The sequence below is a fragment of the Convolutriloba macropyga genome, chromosome 8 (genome assembly GCF_964194025.1).
Source record: "Convolutriloba macropyga chromosome 8, txConMacr16.3, whole genome shotgun sequence".
Classification (NCBI taxonomy): domain Eukaryota; kingdom Metazoa; phylum Xenacoelomorpha; order Acoela; family Convolutidae; genus Convolutriloba; species Convolutriloba macropyga.
Genome location: NC_134475.1, coordinates 57,986,899 through 58,011,042, shown reverse-complemented (window position 1 = coordinate 58,011,042; position 24,144 = coordinate 57,986,899). Strand labels below are relative to the sequence as shown.

General features: G+C 37.1%; 2 protein-coding genes across 2 annotated transcripts in view; one reads left to right on the top strand and one right to left on the bottom strand.

Moving 5' to 3' along the window:
* Positions 1 to 19,690, top strand: part of LOC142344219 (uncharacterized) — a 30,146-nt gene extending 10,456 nt beyond the window's left edge. Inside the window, exons 4-6 of the mRNA XM_075395770.1 lie at positions 3,112 to 3,237; positions 3,812 to 3,938; positions 19,069 to 19,690. Coding sequence (XP_075251885.1) covers positions 3,112 to 3,237; positions 3,812 to 3,938; positions 19,069 to 19,609 — 794 coding nt within the window. The 3' untranslated portion in view covers positions 19,610 to 19,690. The remainder of the gene's footprint in view (positions 1 to 3,111; positions 3,238 to 3,811; positions 3,939 to 19,068) is intronic.
* LOC142344868 (uncharacterized) overlaps positions 1 to 24,144 on the bottom strand; it is a 577,092-nt gene that overhangs the window by 436,317 nt on the left and 116,631 nt on the right. The window lies entirely within an intron of this gene.

Here is a 24,144-nt window from a genome sequence, read left to right as displayed (position 1 = left end):
ATTGCAAACAAAAAAATTTAAAAAATTCGAAAAAAGACACTAATTAATAGTTAAAATCGATAGTCTTCAATTTAATAAAGACAGGGTGAATAAAACTATAGGTATTAGGAGAATGTTAGAAAGAAACAAGCCCTAATGTGGTGAATATATACATTGTGAAACAGATAACAAGAAAATAATTCTAACTTTCTGAAACATTAAAATAAGTTGGAATTTGTAAAATCTAATTGAAAAAAATTGAGGTAAAACATGAGAAGCAGAGAAAACATAAGCAAAATATTCACAAGCAGAAAATCTTTCAATAACAATACCAAGGCCGGATAAATTGCAATCAGTAGTAATAAATGAAAGTTTTTGAAAAATCTTTCTAGCAAAAATCAATTGCAAACGAAAGAATTGACAAAAATCGTTCAGTTTTTTAATAACTGAACATTAATATAATCAATATAAATGTAGGTGCCAGGAGGAAACTAGAATGATACAAACTAGAACGTGAAGAATATCGACAAAATGTAAGGAACACCGTAACAAAAAGACTTCTGGATTTTTGAAATTAAAATATCAAAACAATAAATCAAGAAAAGTGAATACGTGTCATTTTGCAGAATTCGATACATAGAAACGACAACGAAACATCTGCGACAAAAATTCAAACTCCTGAACAGAACAAAAAATGAAAACGCAAAGTTCAAACATACGAAACATTAAAACATTTTGCAAAAAATTGGTCAAAAAGTTTTTAAGACTGCCTCTTTGAAAAACACTTTTTGTCTCAAAATTTAACGGTAAAATTTATTCGGTTTTTTTGAAACAAAATAAAGTCCCTCATGTTGCACAAAAAGACTTTCTCTAGTATTTAAAAACCAACATACAAACAAAAAAACTCAAAAAAATAAAATTACGTAGAGGTAGAAAGAGACGTTGAATATATGAAATATCAAAGTGAACTCGCCATATTAACCGATTTTTGACAAAAAAGACGGCTGAAAGATCCAAAAATGAAGAAATTATTATAAAAATGCCACAAGTTTTCTAAAAAATCAAGAAGGATTTTCCATTTTTGAACTTGAAACGCATTTTCAGGCTCTGCAAAACATAGTGGTATCAATTTTCAAGGTTTACATTTCAATATAGCCTCAACAAAATTCTGCCAAAAACCAAATTACATGCAAAAAAACTGGTTCACTTAAACAAAAAAATCTAAAAACTGTTATCTATATGTGGCATTTAGTCAAAAACTACTTTTGAATGTCACAAAGTCATTCAAAAACGCAGCGCATGATCAAGACACTTCTCTCGCTCTGAAAAATTAGTTCAAACGGCAATTTTGCTTACTTTCGCACACCAAAATCACATTGAAAAGATCATATTTAATCAAACTGAAACTAATCATGAAAATTCAGAACAATATCCAAACATTTGTTTGTTACCAAAACCAAGCCCTATGAATAATCGCAAGAAAAGAGTGTTGTTCAAAATTTGTAAAAGCTAGCAAAACTTCATGGCCATGTCAAAAAAAATTAATTGCAAACAAAAAAATTTAAAAAATTCGAAAAAAGGCACTAATTAATAGTTAAAATCGATAGTCTTCAATTTAATGAAGACAGGGTGAATAAAACTATAGGTATTAGGAGAATGTTAGAAAGAAACATGCCCTAATGTGGTGAATATATACATTGTGAAACAGATAACAAGAAAATAATTCTAACTTTCTGAAAAATTAAAATAAGTTGGAATTTGTAAAATCAAATTGAAAAAAAATTGAGGTAAAACATATGGATTTTTTGTTATTAAGCAATCGATGTTTAGAATCATGACATAGCCATCTTTCTGTCTCAGTAAGAAGTGAACACAGCTCAATTGCGAAACAGTATAACAATTTGGAGAAAAATATTCAAAAATGGTGCAACCTCTCGATGACTTTCCAAAAGTTATCGCCAAATACAATTCAATTATTTTAAAAAAGAAAATAAAAAATTTAATGGTGCACCAAAAGATTTTTTATCGTAATTAAACTTAGAATACAAGCAAAACACTGAGAAATGTTTGACAAAAACCGCCAAAATCGGATTAGTATGTGTACAATTTTAAAAAATAAAAACACCCCACGTCAAAAAGGGGCATCCAATTCATGAATTATCAAAAAGACGTTGATATGTTTACCAATTTGGTTTTTAAAAAAGTCCGCTCAAAGAGCCAAAATTGAAGAAATTAATGAATCTTATTGATTGGAATTTGATCTGAATTCTGATCCGGTGTTTGAGTACTTGAAGCATAAATGCAAATTTAGGAAAAGGCAGCGTTCCGTTTTGTCAACTACTTTTTAGTTCTGGTGAACCTATTCAAGACAGCTTCTGATAGTTTTTTCTGATCATTTTTAGCCTGATCGGTTCGACTTTTTGTCTTTAGAAACTTAATATACGGTTAAATATTCTAATTAGTGTATGAATAAAGGATTGGAACCTCAACCACTTTCCGCCAGTTGGAATATGATCCTTCGTAATTAGTAATCACACTCTCATGCAATGCTGCCTACATCACAGGCGGAGTTTTCACCCTTAATTCATCCCTAAACACGAGTCAGAAGGGTGTAAAGTTCTACTCCACTCATAACTCTGCAGTGAAAAGAATGAAAGATTGAAAAGTCACTCTGAAATTTCTGTTTGAGCGCTCTTTTCAAACCCTATGCTCAGACAGCAGAGTTTTATGTAACAGAGTTTCAATGACAGTTCCTCCTCTTATTAAGATAGAGAATTAATACAAACAGTGTCGAATTTTTTCAGCTGAAAACGATAAAAGAGTGAGATTGCAATAAAACTTTTTAGGACCCCTCCCCCCACTATTAATTTATATATTACCTAGTATGATTACAAAGAATGATTACTATTAGTAACATAGAGCAAAAGAATTGAATTTGAAGCCTTTTGGGCGTAAGTTTTTTTTTCATTTCTATGAACCTTGTATGACCACTAATAAATCGACCCGGGAAAACTCAGTTCATCCGTTTTTTTAAGCAAGATCATCAAACCACAAATTTTGTTCTCCGAAGTAGAGGTTTGCAAGTAGCAGTTCTCAAAACTCGGCAATAACACCTTATAAACTTGGTTTCAGCTGACTCTAGTGGGAACCAATGTGAGTGCATGAAGAAAGAGACGACCTTGAAGGACATTGAAAACTTTGATAAGTGCTGTGAACAGATGGTCAAAAATGGCACACAGACACAACCAACACAGCCAGGTACCTAGTTTGAAGTCCGCAACCCAAACCGTTTCTGACCGCTAAAGACCATATCCAGTTCAAAATGGGTTTGGATTAGACCGACTTGGGTTGCGGACTGGGGGTTTCAGGCCGTACACACACTCAGAAGAAGAGTGATCCGCAGCGTTTAAAATATTTGATACTTATTAATTTCTTATTAATAGCAGCGAAACGATAGTGAGGCTATCATTCGATCTCATCCTAAGTTTTTTTTACAACTCAAAGAATTTGAACGGTATTGGGGTGATGTCTTTTTATGACTGCTATGGAAGAGGAGTTATAGTGATCTTCGATTTTTAATCTGTTAAGTGTCACTGAAACAGGATGCTCTCAAACCAAAGATAGTGTTTTGAAGAAGTGTAATGAAGAAGTGTTTTCGGTTCGATACAAAACCCAATTAAAGTTTGCTAAAGAAGTTGAGACCTCATTTATCGTGGATCACGGGGCACAGTCTTGTCAATGACCTATATCCTGATAGCTCATAACTGCCCTATGGCTTTTGATCTGATCAAAACAACCGAATGATCCCAGAATAATTTTTTGCCATTTGTAGCCGGCAGACAACGACAGAAGAGGTCTGGCCAGGAACCGGTGTTGGCTCACTCAAACTACAAAGGCGGTCCGAGTAAACTTAACAAATTTTGGACTAGAACCATGGATCAGAAATTCGCAACAGTGCCGTATGATTTTTTTGATTTGATTGATTGCGGATCTATTCTGTTTCGACCCCCAGTGTGTTTTACGCCCCCCCCCCCCCCGTTACAAATTATATGTTGTTATATAGCACGTTACTATGTAAGAAACTAGCACGTGCGCCTGGGGGCGTAAAAAATATAAGCCCACTAAGTAAACAGAATATATCCTTGATTGCTTTCGAGCGAAGTTTGAAGCCATTATTTTAAACATGTTGGTTTTTACTATTCGAGGGGAAGTATTGGTATTCTACGGGTTTTTACGACTCGAAGAGGAATATTGAGATTCTACAGGTATTTTTTAGCTGACGCAAGTTTGTTCATGATTTGAACTTTTGACTTTTGTTTTCAAACAATGACTTCTGGTTTAGAACGTTGACTTCTGTTTGCGAACATTGGACTTTACAGCAGTTCAGTTTGTTATATATATTAAATTAGAACTGCTGGTAATATTCAAGACCAAAAGGTCACTCAGAGAATTTTTGATGCCGTTTAAGTCCCTCCTACCCATCTGATCTACCCCTCCTCCTTCCCACCTCCTCCTCACCCACACCTCGCGCCCACCTACCCCCACTTAACTACGCCCCCCTTACATAACTACGCCCCCACCAAACCACATTCCTCAATAAAAAATGGTTGTTTCCAACTACATATTGCAGTGTTTCTATCTCTTTTGATATTTCTGAAATAAGTAGGATTAATTTAAAGTGTACTTATTGCACTGTACAAATCTTCAAAACGTTTCCCTTATTCTACGGGCTGTGTTTTAACTGAACGTTGACTTCTGTTTTCGAACAAGGGACTTTAACAGTAGTTAAATTGTTAATATATAGTGATTAGTTACTGTTGGTAACGTTCGAAGTCACAAAGTTATTTTGAGAAATCTTCCTATAACAGTTTTCTATCCCAATTATCTTCTAACTACCTACACCCCCACTTTTCTACACCCGCCGATCTCCCCACACCAACTACCACCTTTCTCTCGGCTATTTTTTATGCAAAATGTTCGCTTGCGCGATTTGATTTTTCGAGTGATTTTCGCTCTCTTGACCTTTTCATTTTCCGTGATCTATATTCCTTTCTCATTCATACTTTCATCGTGCTCAACTTAAGTTGCCGCAGTTTTTACTAAAAGTCAAATGAAAATTACGCAAAAATTGGTGTCAATGCTTCACTTTAAATTTTACTACTGATTTTAGTTGTATATAATTGCCTCTAAGGACGTCATTTGGAACCCCGTAGTGAATTAGTTCCCCCGAGTGAATCAAGCTCCCATAGATGAGACCTCTCACAAATCGTTCAGGAGCAGTTCTTCCAACTTTAGTCGGTTATATTTAACAAGGTAAAATCTAGATGCCTCAGCTATTGCTCAAATTAAGTTTGAAGCAATGATTATTGTCCTATTTGTATTTTTACGAAAAAAGGTTACCAAAAAATGGGATAAATTGACAAAGTCTGAGGACAACAAATCTAAGCGATGCTTTCTCAAAACTTCAGTAGGAGCTAAGTGAACAGTTCACCGAAGCTACTAACGAATCAGAACTTCATGGAGCGTGAAAAGTAATTCAGATTTTAGTAGGCTTGTATAGGAAAGTAAAATTGCATTGAGTTTTCGTAATAGCCTTGATGAGTGACCTTTCATACCATTCTCCTTAACAGTTTTGAAAAATCAAAACATCTCGCAAGCGTCTTTACACTCAAATTTTTTGTTATTTTTCTCTGTTTAGTAATTAAACCCAATTTCACATCCAGTGTACGCGATATTGCAAGATGAGAAAGAAAAAGTTTCAAAGCTGTTAATTACAACGTTCTACATTTTCACTTCAAAAAAATGGTAACAATAACAACTTTTCTCTAACAGAGCCAATTGTAAGCACATATAGAAAGCACACCTCGCAGATTTTGTCAGCTATCAAAAGTTTTTACAATTGTGAACAATTTTTTGTTCTTACTGGCAACGGATCATTTGACCTTTTTTACTGCTAAAATTATTAAAAGCTGCTATCATCTGTGAAAAAGGCTTTTTATGCTATTTACTTTAACAAAATTTTATTTAGGCGCTGTTTTTAATTAAGATGAATGGAACATTCAAATTTCAGCTATGGTTTTAGTCACCGCAAAAAGTAAAAGAGCAAAAGTTATTTTCAGGCTGAAGAGGATTATCAAAAACCAATTTTCCAGAAGATCGAAAAGACCACGTTCGAGAAAATTTCGGTTTTATGTGTTGCCACTTAACCTGTGTTTTTAATTGCTCTCAAAAGAAATTTGTAGCAGCTTTATTTTGTCCTCAAAAACGGGATAATTTGGTGGCGCGCAGAGGGCATTAAGTTCTCTTAGAGCCTTTCAGCTCACTGGTCTCCAAGTATGCGGTTAACAGGTAGTCGTAATCTCATTGTGTTAAGGGCCATTCTTAGAGTTTGACCCCATCCCCGCACTTCATCTCTCGCCCACTTTAGACCCCCCCCCCAATTCCACCTCCTGCGCATCATTCAGGCCGTAAGGACGTGGCCCCCGTGCAGCCGCCAATCCAAACTAAGTGCCACTGTTTTTTTTTGCTATTCCTATTCGTTTCGATTCTTTCGATCTACAGCTGAATCCTTAAACAAAGAAAATATAGATTGCCATGCAGATTTTAATCGTGTGATCTCAAATCTTTTATTCGTGTGCTGATAGAGTTGCAACATTATTCGTACAATAACTCCAAATGATGCATATAACGATACCAAATTCGTCACAGGATGAAAGTATCCTGTGTTTTATGTGAATGAATTTAAAAATGAAAAAAAAACGACTGGATTATAATGTGAAGATTGCATTCCGACAGACTGTCTTCCCCTAATTTGTTGCATAATAAATAGAAACAATGGAACAACAAAAAATGAACATTGAATTGTTGACAGGGTTCATGCGATGTTCTACAACTATCATACCTTCTTTGGTTTCACCGTTAAGTTGGTTTTTCAGGTGCAGAAAAACTTAATTAAGTGTATTAATTAAGTGAAAAATAAAAATTTCAAATCAATGCCTTAGTTTTAAGGAAAGAAATTATTTTCTTTAAAACAAAGAAATGATCGAAGTTCCTGTATTTAGTGTGTTCGAAAAGTCTCACAGGCACTTTATATATTGATTAACAACTAGTTTATCATATTCAGAAAATAAAACTGATTGAAACGGCTGCACCAAGAAAAAGTAAGAAAACTGTGACGAAGGTGGTCTGGAAAAAACAACGCATTTATGTTTACGCCGCTCACTTCACTAAAACCTCTTTTCATGCAGCTTTCCATTCCAGCAGATCAAGAATAATTTTTCCTATCCAAATAAGGCATGCTTCTGAATTTTTTTGCAAGATTGTTAAAATTTTTCACTCGCAAAACTTGTAGAAATTCACGGGCTTTAGAGCAGGAATGCAAACATTATACGCGAGAACTGCCAACATTAGGTTGCCAAAGTTACATTTAATCAAAATTTCCCTGTTTTTCTCAAGCATGCTTTAAGATTAGGGTTCTAAGCACATGTAGACATTTGTGACAGCAAGCAAATGCAGTTCAAACTTGCTTCAAGAAACACCCATGCGTCCTATTTGTAAACAAGCGTAAAGACGTGACAAAATTTTGCCTCTATCATTCACTCCCCGTCAAGTTGTCTGAGAAATCATATTTATCCACGATTATTAACCTTGATAGTTAATAGCATGTCAAATAGACCAAACGGAATTAAAACATAAATATGTCCCTCTCAAAGTAATTGTGGATTAAGAGTGCACTTAGCAGTTTTGCAGCTACCTATATCAGGGATCACAAGAACAATTAAGTCTCTGAACTGGGTCTTAAGTAATTACTAATTAAATTTAGCTATTAGTTTACAGGCTGATTGAGTGCTCAAAACCATGGTTAACGGTTATGTTGCGAACCAATACAAGAGACAAAATTAATGATTTTTTTTGTCACTTCTGCGCACGGTTATAGTTATACAGTGCCGTTATATGAGATTTTGTGGCAAACTATTGTCACTCTTGTCCACACAAGGCCAAAAACGATTCCAAAATCAGCAGATGTGACTGTTGCAACGACAAGCAGAGAACTCATCTAAACTACAACAAAATATACAACGCCCAACTTGAAAGATCCGTGGTTTTACATAAAATATCACATATCATAGAATTATCATTTGTCACTTTTTTGTCGAAACATTGTGTTGGTATATTATTTTATTCAGCAATCTCACACTATTAAAGTTTTAAATTTTGAAGTAAAATACGGCTTCATTTTCCCAAGAGGCCCGAATTGCGCCTGAATTGGCGCCCCTAACAGATGTCTATCATGGTGACCGGACAATAGATCGAAAGGACAACAGATCGAAAACCGAAAAATTGGGACAATAGATCAAAAATTAATCTTTATTCTTATTGGTTGAAACTAAGCATTATTTGCGAGTTGCAATATAATTAACACATTATGGCCATGCCTCGCGAGCCATGGCCATGCCTTAGCGGCCCGTGGGACTTGATATGAATCTATCACAACCGAACAAAATCGTGGCCGGCCAATTGGCCGACATACAAGTTAGCCGACACACCTTTTAGCCGACACTTGAGCAAATATAACTACTCGAAAACCACAGTTGACGATAATTACCCGCGCATTAAGCGGTAAACGTAGCGTCCCTTAGTTGTAAAAGAAACATTAATTGGCTATTACTGCTAGCTAATTTGGCCATGCCTCAGCGGCGCGTGGGACTTGATATGAATCTATCACAACCGAACAAATTATTAGGGCCTGTTGCCAATGTTATTGCAATTTTCAAGATGATTTAAAAACCGCCAAAATTGCAACAAAAACTTGACTCTTTTGTCCAACAACGTGAAACTTAGACGTGCTCTTTTAACAAATTAACAAATGATTAGACTAGAGATACGTTTTGAAACATAATTTTGGTGACCATCCGCCTTGATAATAAGGACATAAAGCCTTCTGAACTAAATTTAATTTTTTTTGAAACAAAGAGGGGGCATGAGCACACCCCAAGACTAATATCCAAGACTACGACAGAGGAAGAGTTTCTTATTGCAGACGAGCCAACCAAAGACGAAGAGTTTTTTTTTCAAGGGTTTTCAGACGTCACCCGACCAAGAAGAACTGACATTTTTTTTGGTTACAGACGTCACCAAGAGATGATCGCCCGAGGTTCCAGACGTCACCTTAGAAGTCCTTTCCCCGGTTAGACGTATCCAAAAAAAACGTGATTTTTTTGCAACAAAAAATCTCAAACACACAAAAATTGTCCCCCAACGAGCTTTTGGTAGATAGTTTATGAAAGAAATAGCCGTGAGCAACTACAAGTCAGCAATTAACGAAAAAAAAACACAAATTGCCCGAAAAAACGATATAGCGTTTTTTGCATCGGAAAAATTCAAAAACAATTTTCTCATTTTGTCGCAAAAAATCTACATGAAAGTAAAATTTTATTTGAATAGAACACTTCAGTTGGACTTAAAATCAACTTTATTTTGGTTGAACACCTTATGTAAAATTTTTGCTCAAAAAATGAGAAAGTCGCAAAAGTGCCTTTTTGAGCGTCAAAAATCAAAAAACGTTTTTCTAACGTTTTAGGGAAAACCTTTTAATAAATCCAAAAAACCCATTGATTAGCCCCCTTGGGTTCGTTGGAAAAGAAGATTCAAAATCACTTTATCGGTTTTGCAATTTTGTAAAGAAGCAACTCAATTTTGACAAAATTTGCTTCCTTGACTACAAAAAATCAAAAAAAAAAAACGTTTTGCTAACGCTTTTGGGAAAAGCTTTTAATAAATCCCAAAAACCCATTGATGAGCCCCACTGGGTTTGTTGGAAAATAAGCTTCAAAATCAGTTGATCGATTTCGCAATTTTGTAAAGAAGCAACTCAATTTTGACAAAAATTGCTTCTTTGAATCAAAAAATTCAAAAAAACGTTTTCCTAACATTTTGAATAAAGCATTTAATAGTTCCACTGAAACCCATTGATTAGCGCCCTGGTTTTAATGGAAAACAAGCTTCAAAATGAGTTGATTGAATATACAAACTTATAAAGAGGTAACTTGAAATTTGCAAATTTGCTTCTTTTGCTTAAAAAACAAAAAAAAAACATTTTTCTAATGTTTACTGGAAATTTTCAGTAGATAACAAGAAAGCGTTCGAATTAGCTCCTTCTGTTTGTTTGAAGACAATCTGAAATTTTATTTCATCCCCTTGCAAAACTGCGAAGAAGTAACAGAAAAGTGGCAAATTTGTTTTTCTGTTAGATAAAAATCAAAAAACGTTTTTTCTAACGTTTTTTTTTCTTATTAAAGAAAAAGTCAATCAATTTTCAAAAAAGAGCTCTTTTATATACCTCCCCAGTTCATTACAAAACAAGCTGAAAAACAATATAACCATTCTGCAAAACCGAAAAGAACAGACAGAAAATTACTGAAAAGCTTCTGACAAAAAAAAACAACAAAGAGGTTTGTGTTTTCTTTGATCTTAATTGCATACTACTAGCCGCGAGCCTAGTTAATGGGGTAGTATGCTTTCCTAAGAAAACCCAACATTAACACTTGTTTTGTTTTCATTTTGCATACTACTAGCCGCGCATCTAGTTAATTGAGTAGTATACACTGAAAATACTTTCTCAAGAGAAATAAAAAGAGAAGATAAGATCTATTTTCCTTTTTTCTCAAAAAGAAGTAAATCGAAAGCTCTCGAATAATTGCCCACTCAAATTTTTTTACGCATATAGTCCCTTTAATTTGGAAAACTCAAACGTCTCGGTCTCAGAATTTGCCCGCGGTCTCAGAAGTTGCCGAAAGAAGTCCCTTTTCCCCCCTTTGGTCTCAGTAGTCACCAACTGAAGAGGAGTGTGTTTCCGTTGGGTCGCAGTAGACACCAAAGTAAAGATGAGCAATTCATAGGTGGTAGATAATATCCAGAAACAAATACAAGCAGTTTAATAGTAGCAGTTGTCCTTAACTTCATAAGAATCGCAAAACAGAATTTCTTGGAAAAGAGCTTCAAAGTAGACCCAGCTTTTAAGCAACCAGTTTTCTCTGCTTTTCTGTAGCTCACGTTGCCTGGTCGCACCGCATTTTAAATTCTAAAAAAAAATTTAACTTATTTTGAAGAAGTATCAATATAGATTTAGTTTGTTTGGTTTTAGGTTCTATTTGTTCCTAAAACTCCACACACACAAAAAAGAAAACACTTCAGTAAAATTTTTTCTGGTACCTTGATTGTGATTAAAGGAGAACGAAAACTTACAGGAGAATCGTTGCGAAGTCATATCTGTAAAAAAAAATTGAAAGCAATTATTTGGTCCTGTTCAACAAATCAACGGTACACACGCGCGAACGCTTAGTTTTTCCTTTTTTTAAGAAAATTTTTAGCTAGATTTAGCACCCAAAAAAAACACCTTTAGGATTCCTGTTTTGTGAAAAATTGCGCCGCTATTTTTGAACGAAAAGAGCTAGGCTGATTAGCCTACATAAACTTAAGAGGTTTTTAATTTACCAAAACAGTCGTCGCTCAGTAAATTTTGAGCCATATTTACCTTTACTTTACATACGACAGAACCATTACGAGTTGACTACAGTCGGTTCATCAAGATGACAAAAGAAAACAGCCAGAAGTTGCAATACGCATTGAACAAGTTCAAAATGACTGAGCTCAACATGAAAAATCAGCTTGATCTCTTACAGACATCCGTTGAGCAGAGAAAAAGCTTCCGCACTCTTTCATTGTTGATCAAGAAAATCAAGGAGAGCGTTGAAGAGCTGAAGACAAAACTTGACAGCATCATGATTGAAAAAGTAAGCTCCAGTAGCATAAATTCGGTCATGAAGCGTCAATCGAACTTGATCTCTCGTCTAGAAAATTTGGAACTAGAAGTCAACAGTCTCGACGATGATGGTCAATTGAGTCAATCATCAACTCGAGTGCGCGATGACATCAGCTGCATCTCACAGTCCTCAAGAAGACAACTCGAGTTGCATCGATTGACACCGGTTTCCCAAAACTCAGAGCAAAACAACATGACAGTAAAGAACCCTGCCAGCGATGTCTCCCCTCCAGTGCCCCCAAGACCGGCGAAACCATCGTTTTTCCTTCCGCAAGGAGAAAATAAACCCAACCTTCTCTCCGAATTCCTTCACAGCAACCGCCAATTTGCGCAGGATACTAGAGAATTGACCGAAGAATCAGTAAAAAATTTTACGACGGTTGAACACATAAATCAGTCAATGTCGTTGTTAGCAGCCCCAACACCACCATCAACCCTATTATCCAGAGCAAACATTCAGGACAGATTTGTCTTGAGTAATCCTCAATCCCCAGTACACAAAGTTGTTCTCAGAGAGCAAGAGAACACTTTCAACCAGTTTGCTTCAATTCAACAACCCTCCATTCCAATGAATCAAACTGCAGTCTTATTTCCTGTTGAATCTATTGATAACCAGCCGGAATTAATTCACTCATCAATTGGAGAATTGAACCAGTTCTCTAGTTCAAAGCTGATCACATTGCCCGAAATGCCAATAAATCAACCAGCAAATGCCACAGTTAGACCAAAAGAGAAGTCTTCTGTTCCCTTAAATAACAAAAGAGAAGATCAAAGCATACAACGTTTTGCATTAGATTTACAAAACTCAATTCAACATAACTGCCCAGTTAACAAAACCAATACATACCAACCATCAAGTTCATGCAATTTGAATGAGCAAATGCTTCATCGTCAATTTCATTCAGAAAAAGAACAAATAGAGTGACAAATGAGACCACCCCAAATCCATATTGTTACGAAGACAGTCGACACAATCCCCTACATTTTGACAACAATCAAAGTGCAACTGCTCAAACTGTTTCAAACACTCAATTTTCAGCTGTTCCAATAAGTGAAAACCAGAACAGCGTAAAATTGGCGTCAGCAATGTCGTTACCAACAGTAGCGCAAACAAACGTTTCCCAACAATTTCAGAACCCACTTTACCCAACTGGAGTACATTTTAGCAATGGAAATCGAACGGAAGAGCCAAACAATGGAATTGTTTTCCCCTCCAATACAACACTCAACAACCAAGGTACCAACCTTGTTTGCTGTACATCATCTCAGCCACCTAATTGTCCGCTTACTCCGGAAAATCCCTTTACAAACTACCAAACAGCCATTCTTCCCCCCTTTACTCAATATATTAGCCAACCAAACATTTCGGGAAATTCGAAACAAATTCCAAATTGGTCTTTTTCTGGAAAGCAACTGTTTCAGCCACGAACTGAAATACAAACAGAAACAATCCCGTTTGAAAATAATTTTAATTTACAAACCACAAACAAAAATTCCATTAAACTTCCACCAATAACAATATCAAATTTCAATGGTAACCCACTGAAATACCATGAGTGGATAAACAATTTTTTCAACCTAGTTCAGAATAATACTAGCCTTACGGATACACACCGTATAACATACTTACAGAACTCGGTCGTAGGAAAAGCCAAAGAAAAAATTCAAGCCTACTCGTGTGACCCAGCTTACTACGCGATTGCTTTGAAAGAGCTCATGGATCACTTTGGAGATCCCAGCATTGTTGTGAATGCTTTCATCAATCAACTGGAAGCCTGGCGTCCGAACAATGACTACAACAAACAGAGTTTTGTATCTTTTGCTTCTTTTCTCAAACGATTAGTGCAGGCTTTTGAATATTTGGGCTTCAAAGCCGACTTGCAAAGTTCAACATTGATGAAAAAGGCAAAAGAAAACATTCCACATAATATTCTGATAAAATGGACAGAGTATACAATAACATCAAATTTAAATCAACCAACCGTCTCTGATTTTCAGAAGTGGCTCGAAGTACAGGCCCAAGTATACGACAAAATCAACAGAGAAAATGTTCATAAGCCGTTTAATAATTGGAACACTTTCGGTCGCAACAGTAATAGCATTAGCAGAATTAACAACACCAATGATAATAGGAACAGCAATGCTATGAATCAATTTTCTAATACTTCACAAAACAATTGGAAACCGAATTCATTGCACTCAAGTCGCCCTGCAAACCAGCATGGTCAACCACCCTTTCCTCCGCGTAAAGATGCTGATCAGTCAAACAGGTCTTGCGAGAAATGCAAAGGATGTCACATACTCGCAACATGCCCTGAATACCAGAAATGTGCGCCAGACCAAAGGTATGACATTGTGAGCAAGAACAATCTTTGCTCGAACTGTTTAAGCAACAAACATTTTAAGCAGTCATGTCCGTCCACAAAACGATGCTAAACATGTAAAGGATTTCACCACACAACTTTGCATGATCCTTCGAAACAAGTTAAGCGGCCCACCGCTGCCTTCTCAACAAGAAATCCTAATCAGCCGTCACAAAATCTAGCAAGCCCCCAAACACAGCCATCCTTTCAACAACAAAATCAAAACAAAAGTACTGACACTGTCAGCAGTACAAAGAGCCAGCAGACAAGATACGGTCAATCGTTTTCTCATAAAAGACAATCGCAGCAACAAAATATTCAACGCGCCCGTTTGAATGCTTCGAATCCGACCCAAAACTTCAGTATCAACCGAAATACAATTCCTCCTCCTGAATGGTATGAACAACTACAAATAATACCAGGTTCATTTGTAAACGGAAGTAAAGTGTTTGATACCTACGCCTTGATTGACCCCGGAAGCCAGTTCACCTTCCTGCTGGATAAAGTTACTAGCTTTCTTGAGCTTCCCTGCGAAGCACAAGCATCAACAACTCTGCAGTACCTAAACACTGAACATGAAATGCCACTGTCCAAAATTAGTGAAACAGTGACAGTAACGCCTTATGACAAAATCAATCAACCCTTCAGCATTGCAAGAGCCTTTAGCACGCCATGTCTCAATGTATCACCCGCTAACGTTCTTGAACTCAATCAATTATGCGACACCTTTAAGGAACTTAGTCACATTTATTTCCCTAACATAGCCAACGGCGCAATAGGCGCCCTTCTTGGTGTCAATACGTTTGCCTTCACATATCCAGTCGACGTAATCCAAGGTAGCAAAAAGCGTCCATTCGGCGTAAAAACAAAGCTTGGCTGGACTCTCGCTGGAGAGTACGAGCTATCTCCTAAAACAATGAACACAAACAAGCCCCCTCGCCAACCATTCATTTACCATGTCTGCCGGAAAGACACTGAAGAGGAACCGTTGGACGAATTAGTTCAAAGATTCTGGAAAATAGAAGCTGAAGGTACATTACCCGAACAGAATGAAGACAGCTCATTAGACCAATTAGCAGTGCAAACAATGGAAAACTCAATCTGTCACAACGGTGAAAGATATCAGATTGGCCTTCCTTGGAAACCTGTAAAGAAACTCCAGAATAACTATTTCTCAGCAGTCAGTCAACTAAAAAGTCTACAAAAACTACTACAAAACGATTCCGGTCTCAATCAGAAGTACAACCAGACACTCCAAACGGACTTGGATAAAAATTTTGTCAAGCCAGTCGAAATGCAAGCACCACCCCCAGAGTCAATATGGTACTTACCTCATCATCCAGTCACTAAACCAAACAAACCCGGAAAAGTGAGAAGAGCTGCCAACGCAGCATCAAAATTCCGCGGTGAATCACTGAACTCAAATCTTCTAACTGGTCCTGATTTGCTAAATAACTTAGTTGGAGTGCTGTTGAGATTCAGAGAAAACCCGGTTGCTGTTTTGTCAGACATCGAAGGAATGTTTATGCAGATTGCCGTGAGACAAGAAGACCAGTCTGCTCTTCGTTTCCTTTGGATGATAGACAACTCCATTCGACAATTTCAATTCACTAGATTAATCTTTGGCGCAACATTATCACCATTTTGCGCAATTTATGTGCTCAATAAATGTGCAGAAGACAACAAAAGTGAATTTCCAGCCGCCTTGAACGCTATTAAACACCACTTTTATATGGATGACTACATTCAGTCCCTGCCAACAATTTCAGAAGCCAAAGAAGTCATATCACAGACAACAAAATGCCTGAAAAATGGTGGCTTCAGGTTGACAAAATTTGTTTCGAACCAACCAGATGTACTTGCTGAAATCTCTTCCGACGACAAAGACGAAACAAAAGAGATCATAAGAGTCCTTGGTCAAAAATGGAACACAACAACTGACGATTTTGTCATGTTTCCCCTACAACAATTTCCTAAAGATGCAACAGTTTACACACAAAGAAAAATTTTCAGTTTGGTATCTTCAATCTTCGATCCCTCCCCTGACAATTAGAATCAAAATGATTTTGCAGCAGATTTGGAAACTTGGAAGAAAATGGGATGATTTGATACCACATGAACTACACCATGACCTCCAGAAAGTTCTAAATAGCTACTTTGCCATGCCCGAAATCCGAATACCAAGAACTGTTCACAAATTCAGTAAAATCACAAGCAGCCAACTTCATATATTTGTGGATGCCTCAATGGCAGCTATGGCAGCCGTTGCTTACCTCCGTACAACCAATAATCAAACCACTCCGCCACAAGCATGTTTTCTCATGGTAAAATGCAAAGTTGCTCCCATTAAACAAATAAGTGTGCCAAAAATGGAACTAGAAGCTGCTGTTATAGGAGTGCGCCTTCTACAACTGATCCAAAGAGAAATGACACTGACATTCGACAAAATTTTTCTCTGGTCCGACAGTCAAGTAGTTTTGGACTGGATAGCCTCAAATAAGAAGCAAAACGTTTTTGTTGCAAACAGATTGCAAGAAATTCATAAAAGTTCTTCACCCCAGCAATGGCATCACATCTCAACTTATCTCAATCCCGCCGATCACGGAACTCGCGGTCTTGAGACAAACGAAATTCAGCAGAAATGGTTAGATCCACCCCAATTTCTTTGCCAAAGCGAGTCGACCTGAAATGATATAAACAAATCACGCGCAACATGTGCGGCAGTCACAAGAAGTCCCAAGACAATTAAACCTATAGTCGATCCGAGTAAATTCTCAACATGGAACAAACTTCTTCTGATAGTTGCAACAGTTTTCAACCTAATTAATCGTGCAAAGAAAATGCGAACGAACAATCACCAATACACAACTGAAGACATTCAATTATCAAGAAATTATCTCCTGAAATTATCTCAGGACAGTTTTTTCCATTCGACCGTTAATTCCTTACAACGTGGAATCAAACTAGATTCTGAGTGCAAAATACGATGCTTAAATCCTCTGTTGGATGAGGACGGATTACTCAGATCTTGTGGTCGATTGCAGTATGCACCAACACAACTGGATTTGGAAAAACGTCCAATAATTTTGCACGCCAAGGATAAAATTGTTCGTTTGTACTTGGAACATGCCCATCAAATATGTATTCACCAGTCCACAGAACCAACAAAAGCATGCATTCAACAACGTTACCATGTGATTGGCCTTCGGAAAGCGTTAGCAAGCGTACGGTTTCATTGTTTCTTATGTCGACGCTTTGACACGAAAAACATTCAACCAATTATGGCACCATTACCTAGTTTTCGTTTTCCAACAACAAAAACACAGTTCCCCTTTGCTAATTCTGGTGTAGATTTCTTTGGAGCCTTCTACATCGAAGATTCCAAAGGCATTTTAGAAAAACATTATGGTCTAATATTTACATGCATGGTGACGCGAGCAGTTCACTTAGAAACGTGTCCAGACCTCAATACAGATACGTTTCTCAATGCCTTCAGAAGATTTTGCAGTCGTCGATGCCAGCCCCAACTTCTCTACAGCGACAACGGGAAAACTTTCGTTGGCGCTTCTGAAGAACTGAAGAAAACTGTTAAAGCCTTGGACAATGACAGAATCTACAAAGCTTTAGCAGTAGCCAATACAACGTGGAAATTCAATCCCCCATACGGCCCTCATTTTGGCGGTGTCTGGGAGCGTTTGATCCAGAGCGCCAAAACAACGCTCCTCCTCATTCTAGGATCCAGAAGACTCTCTTTTGAATTGACACTTTCCTAACAATTATGGTGGAAACAGAATCAATCCTCAACTCCAGACCACTGACTAACGTTGCTGAGCAGCCTGACAACGAGGAACCTTTGACTCCAAACCACTTTCTTATCCAGCGTCCCTTCAATAACTTGCCACCAGGACAATTTGGAGACCAGCAACCTCCAAGCTTGAAGACAGGGAAAAACACGCGGAAGCTGATGAACCATATATGGCGACGCTTGGTGAAAGAGTATCTGCCAACGCTTAGCCGACGGTCGAAATGGTCAAACAGCAACGATCGACCTCTCAAAGTGGACGACATTGTTTGGGTGTTGAAAGACCAGACACCAAGAAGCATTTGGCCACTGGGAAGAGTCATGGAGACAACGCCAGGACGAGATGGAGAAACACGAGTCGTAAAAGTAAAAACGGCTTACGGCACGTTCGTTCGACCCGTTTCCGGTCTCGCACGCGTTTTTTCTCCGTAGTTTTTTTTTCGATTTTTCTCGCTCCGGTTTTAGGCAACGTGAGTTACCCCTTTCCCACAAATTGATGTACTGACCATATTGGCAACATTTTAGCCTACAGTTTCAGAGCCAATTTCAAAGAAGACGACAAAAGACTTCAATCAATTGATGCCTCTGAAAACCCTTGATGCCCCCTTTGTGCCCTTGCAGCATGTTACCAATGTTATTGCAACTTTCAAGATGACTTAAAAACCGCCAAAATTGCAACAAAAACTTGACTCTTTTGTCCAACAACGTGAAACTTAGACGTGCTCTTTTAACAAATTAACAAATGATTAGACTAGAGATATGTTTCGAAACAGGGCCGAACATAATTAAGTCGACGCTTCTAATAACACTATTTAAATTACACAGTATCGATTTCGGTCTTTTTCACGTCGTCTTGATGAAATCTATCGGCCAATTGGCTTGTCTTCTAATTTGTGTGTCGGCTAATAGCCCTAGCCCCGAACAAAATAGCACAACATAACATATTATATGCTGCTTAATATATGAGCGCTCAAATCTGATTGGCCAATACGCAACTTGAATAATTTAATTTTCGATCTATTGTCCCAATTTTTGCTTTCGATCTGTTGTCTTTCGATCTGTTGTCTTTCGATCTGTTGTCCTAGCACCGTCTATCATTGCAGGGGTGTACTTGGTCAAACGACACTAAACAGAGTTCCCCGAGCGGTTCCAACCCCAAATCTCACAGCAGTAACAAAACCAATTGGGATCATCCCCGGATCTGTTGCTCCTGCTATACCTACAAAAATTCCCGCAATTCCTGGTGGCGGAAATGGGTTGCCGACCAAAATTCCTAACATTCCTGGACTTCCGGGTGGCGGAAATGGTTCAAATGCGGGCATTCCCGGATCTTCGATTCCTGGGGTGCCGACCAAAATTCCTAACATTCCTGGACTTCCAGGGGGTGGAAGTGGAAATCTGGGCGGTGGAAATAATTCGAATGCTACTGGGCTCAAAGCCTTGTCTTTTGAAGAGCGCCAAGCACTGAAGAATAGAGCGGAAAATTTTTCAGAATGTCTAGGGATTGCTGACATGAAAATTGGCCAACCCGGTTACCGATTTTCAGATCCGATCAAAGGTCACGCTTACATAATGTACGACTATCGAGTTGTGATGTCAATTCTAGCAACAGTTTTGACGGTGGTGAACATTTTGATCGAATAAATTGTCCAATATACAATTTATAAACAAGAATTTTTAACGTAATTTAAGCTAATGAAATTTCAAATAATACAATTTTAAATTTGGTGCCAATTGCTCCATTTTTTGACTACTTTTAAGTCATTTCAACCAATCAGAAGCTTTTTAAGAGATTAATTAATAATCAAGTGAAACAAGTTGAAACTCAGGCCCTGCTGCTCTTCATTACAAAAGTTTGAAAAAATAAGTGAAGATATGTTTGCTACGTAAAAATTATAATCATCTCTGCCGTAAAATACGAGCATCTAAAAGTCATCTCAAGATGAGGTACGTGACCCAAGACAGGTATGGACCAAACGGACGGGTCGCGGACAGGCGGGTCGAGACTGAGAAAACCAAAAATCGGATATAGGCCAGACCGAACACATTTGCCGACCCTGGGCCAGACCAAACAGACTTTGACTACCCTGACAGACCGAGCAGACCCAGACTGGACCCTCAGCTAGACCCAACGAACAGACCCAAAGACAGACACTGGGCCAGACCGAACAGACCCAAAGCCAGACTGGGCCAGACCGAACAGACCCAAAGCCAGACTGGGCCAGACCGAACAGACCCGGGACCAGACCAAACGTACTCAAGGCCAAACCCTGGGCCAGAACAAATAGACACTTGACCAGGCCGAATAGACTCCGCACAAGAAACTGAACAAGACCGATGAGACTCCGGGCTCAGAGATGGTTCTTCAAACGCACTTTGCGTCGCGTAGAGAACGAGACCAGACTGAAAAAATTGAAATCATCTAAATTTTTTATAGTGCACAATCAAAACGGAAAAAGAGTGGCCCGACCAAAAACTATATTGATACTTGCTCCACATATCGTTCGAAAAACCATCCATTTTGAAAAGGAGTTAAGCATCCAGTTTTTACACAAACTCAAAACCATTTGATACACGTATTTCGAAAAGCAAAAAAAACCGACGCAAGAAAGGTTTTTTGTCGGTTTTGGTCGATTCTATCGGTTTTGTTGTAAGCGCTGTTGTTATTGACGTTTTTGACAGTTTATCTATTTTTTCCGACAGAAAATTGTCAGAACGTCGATTTTAATAACTGAAACAGCTTGTTAAAAAGCTTCACCTTAAGTGTCCTCCTTCTTAGATTTTAAAAAAAATGTGAATTATCGTGGCTGCTTTTCAGTTAGAGGTCATTTATGGTTAGATTGTTTCTTAATGCCCGCGTTGTTTCAGCAAATTCACAGCAAAAATTCAAAATGTGAGAACGGCATTCACTATTCAAAAAATTAGCCATCAGTAACAAAAAATAGCGTTCATTTTTGCGGTTAAATTCAGACATTATCTAGGAAATATGTAAGAGAAGCGCTGAAACCAAATCATACCAACACATGAATTGGCGGTGAAATTACACATTCGCTCCGGTCAAAAATATATTGAAACCTTGCAAGAAAAGTGTTGAAGCAGACAAATTGTTAGAATATCGATCAAACCATAGTCTTAAACACAGTGAGAAATAGAAAGAAAGTATAACTTACCAGATTAGAAAGACAAAAGCAAATTGATTTTAATCAGAGATTTTATATAAATTAATCGTCAAGAAATGGTGCCTAGAATCAATAATCGCTTCAAATTGGTGAATCTAGATAACTAATATTGGAGAGAGATTATTTGATGTAAAATCTTCCCAGCATGTATTGAATGATTATGATACCACCAGAAACGTCAGCGAATTCTTAGAAAAGTGTAAATGCATACCATCAATGGTATCCCCTGCGACTGATTTTCGGGAAATCTGCAGAAGCAAACCTTATTGGGTAACCCTTGCGACCCCCACTGTAAATCATGGTGCTAAGATTAGTTTTGTTTCTTGACTTTCTCGCACTGATGATGGGTATATATACAGCTGATTTTTGACCTTTTTTTCATCCCCAAAATCAAATCACTATCTTGATCTAATAATCAGATCTCTCCTTTAAATCTCTAAATTCTAGTGTAAAATATCATTCTTGTTATTCTCTCATTTTGAGAAATTAATTTTTCTACTTAGTTAAAAACGCTTTTTTTCCGCTTGCGAAAACCCATAACCCAACACAAATGAACTACTTCAAAACTGCAAGGGTGCAAAATCGGATCTATTCTGACAACTGTACCCTTTTAACCCCCCGGAAAAAACATATGTAGTTATAAAAACGTAACAGAACGTGCAGAATGTGTAGAAATTCATGGGATTTAACACAGAAAATCGAAAATTATACGCAAAAGCTGACAATATTGCGTTCACAAAGTCATATTCACTCGAGCGCAAAATGAAGATAAAAGAACTCAAGAATTTATCAGCTTGAGCAAGGGACATTCACACTAGACTGGTGCGTTAAACTCTAGGCGAGACATTGAACAACCCTGGCTGACCTCATAATTGAAAAAGTTGCAAGATTACAACTTCATAATATGGCGTCTATGAAAAAATGTAGTCATAAATTTGTAGTCATAGAAATTCTTATTATGAAAGGTTGTAGTCATTTATCGCAGTCATTTTCATAAAACTTTCATTTATCGCAAAGTTGTAGTCAAAAAACTTTTGAATTATGAAGTCAAGGGTCCATAGTATGAAAGTTTTATGATTACAACTTTTTGTCAATCCGGGAAACTATAATTTTTTAAAAAGTGCAGCAGTTAACATGAAATGAAATTCAAACCGCCAAGAAACTTCACTGCACTAACAAAATGTCAAAAAGCAAAAGTCAGCCGCGTAAAATTATTTGAACGAACACGCTGAGAGTTTTTATTCTGCTTTCATTCATTGGGAACTTTATCTCGGAAAGACTTTTTGTTTTTTCGATACAGCAAACAAGTTTTTTTTTCTTCCACGAGCAAATCGAACTGTTGGGTATTCTATATGTGGACTTCAAACTTGTGAAATCAAACCAATTTAACATTTAATTTAAAATAGCGTCATTTTAAGGGCGACTATTTTTTCTGGTTTGTGCATGAATAACTAAAACCAATTACCCTAAAGCAAAAATATCAAGATGACAGATGCTATTTCGGGTTTGTCCAAATGAACAAAATAGAAACTTGTAGGCGAGGTTATGCAATCAAGAAATCAAAGATGGGAGTCACCTAACTTAGCAAACAAGAATCAACGAAAAAAACAGAAATTGGAAAGACTGAAGCTCAAATTGGAACATCATAAAGAACTTTATAAATAAGCACAATCTGAGATCCAATTTTTGAGGAGTCAGAATGATAAATTATTATCAAATTTAATTAGCAAAAAAACTGTAGAAAAAGATGTCGTGAAACCTACTGTCAACTGTCACTGTTATCCAATCTTTGTTCCTCGTTTCACAAAACAGTTAATTATTTCTGACAGCTTGTGTAAACTGGTTCATCAAAATGACATTAGTAATAATACTGCCATTCATTCTTATCCATCTTCGACAATAAAAGACCTCAATGATATCATTGACAATTATGCGCCTTCAACAAAAGCAGATTATCTGATTATTCATACAGGGCATAATTCCATTGACTAAAGTACGGCAGGAGAAGATGCCGCTAAAGAGTTGGGAGACGTTTTATTGAAGTGTGTTAATAAAATGAAGCCATACAAAATAGAGATTTGTAAAATACCCAAGGTAAAAAAAACGGCAGTTTTGGATGCGAAATTAACAATAATAAATTAATCAAATTTAACCGGGCTCGAGACTATATAGCAGATGGTTAACGCGGCGAGTTTCAAAATACCGACATAAAAGTTCTGGATTATAATTTAAAAAAGCAGATATTCGAATGGATGGCATTCATCCTAATCAAAATGGAATTCAGAAAATGGATTTTAGCTGAAGAAATTACATATCAAGAGTGGGGTATCAACCTACTGGCAGCAACGTATCTATGAGACAACCAAAAGGCCGCCAATAGTTAATGTCATCAATAACTGGAACAGAAATTGTCATATGGGATACAATGCGTTTGAGTGACCCTGAAAAAAAATGTTTTCCTAATGAAAAATTCTCATGTTTTTAGCCTGTTTTTTCTTGCAGCAAATGCAAGACGTAAGTTTTCAATCAAATGTTACACAAGCACTTCAATTTATTTAATTTTTAAAAACGAAACAATGATTCAACATGTATGTCTTGGATTTTGGTTTTTTAAATTAATATATTATTTCCTAACTATAACCTACATTAATGTGTCGAATCTAATCCAGGACCCAATATACATAATTTACAAACACTCGAAGACTACGAAAACCATAAGGCAAATGAAATCATTTATCCAAGTTTTGTATATACAAAAATTAGAAGCGTTAAAAACAACCACGAAGAAAAATCGGATTTTTTTGCAGCAGCAGAACACACCGACATGCTTTATTGTTACTGAAACATGGATAAACGACAATCAGAAGATACCCTTGAATTTGTTACGCTACAATTACCACTTTCTTCATCAAAGTAGATAAATATTGACGCATTTAACGAGAGGTGGTGGGACGCATTTCGGATACCACCAGAAACGTCAGCGAATTCTTAGAAAAGTGT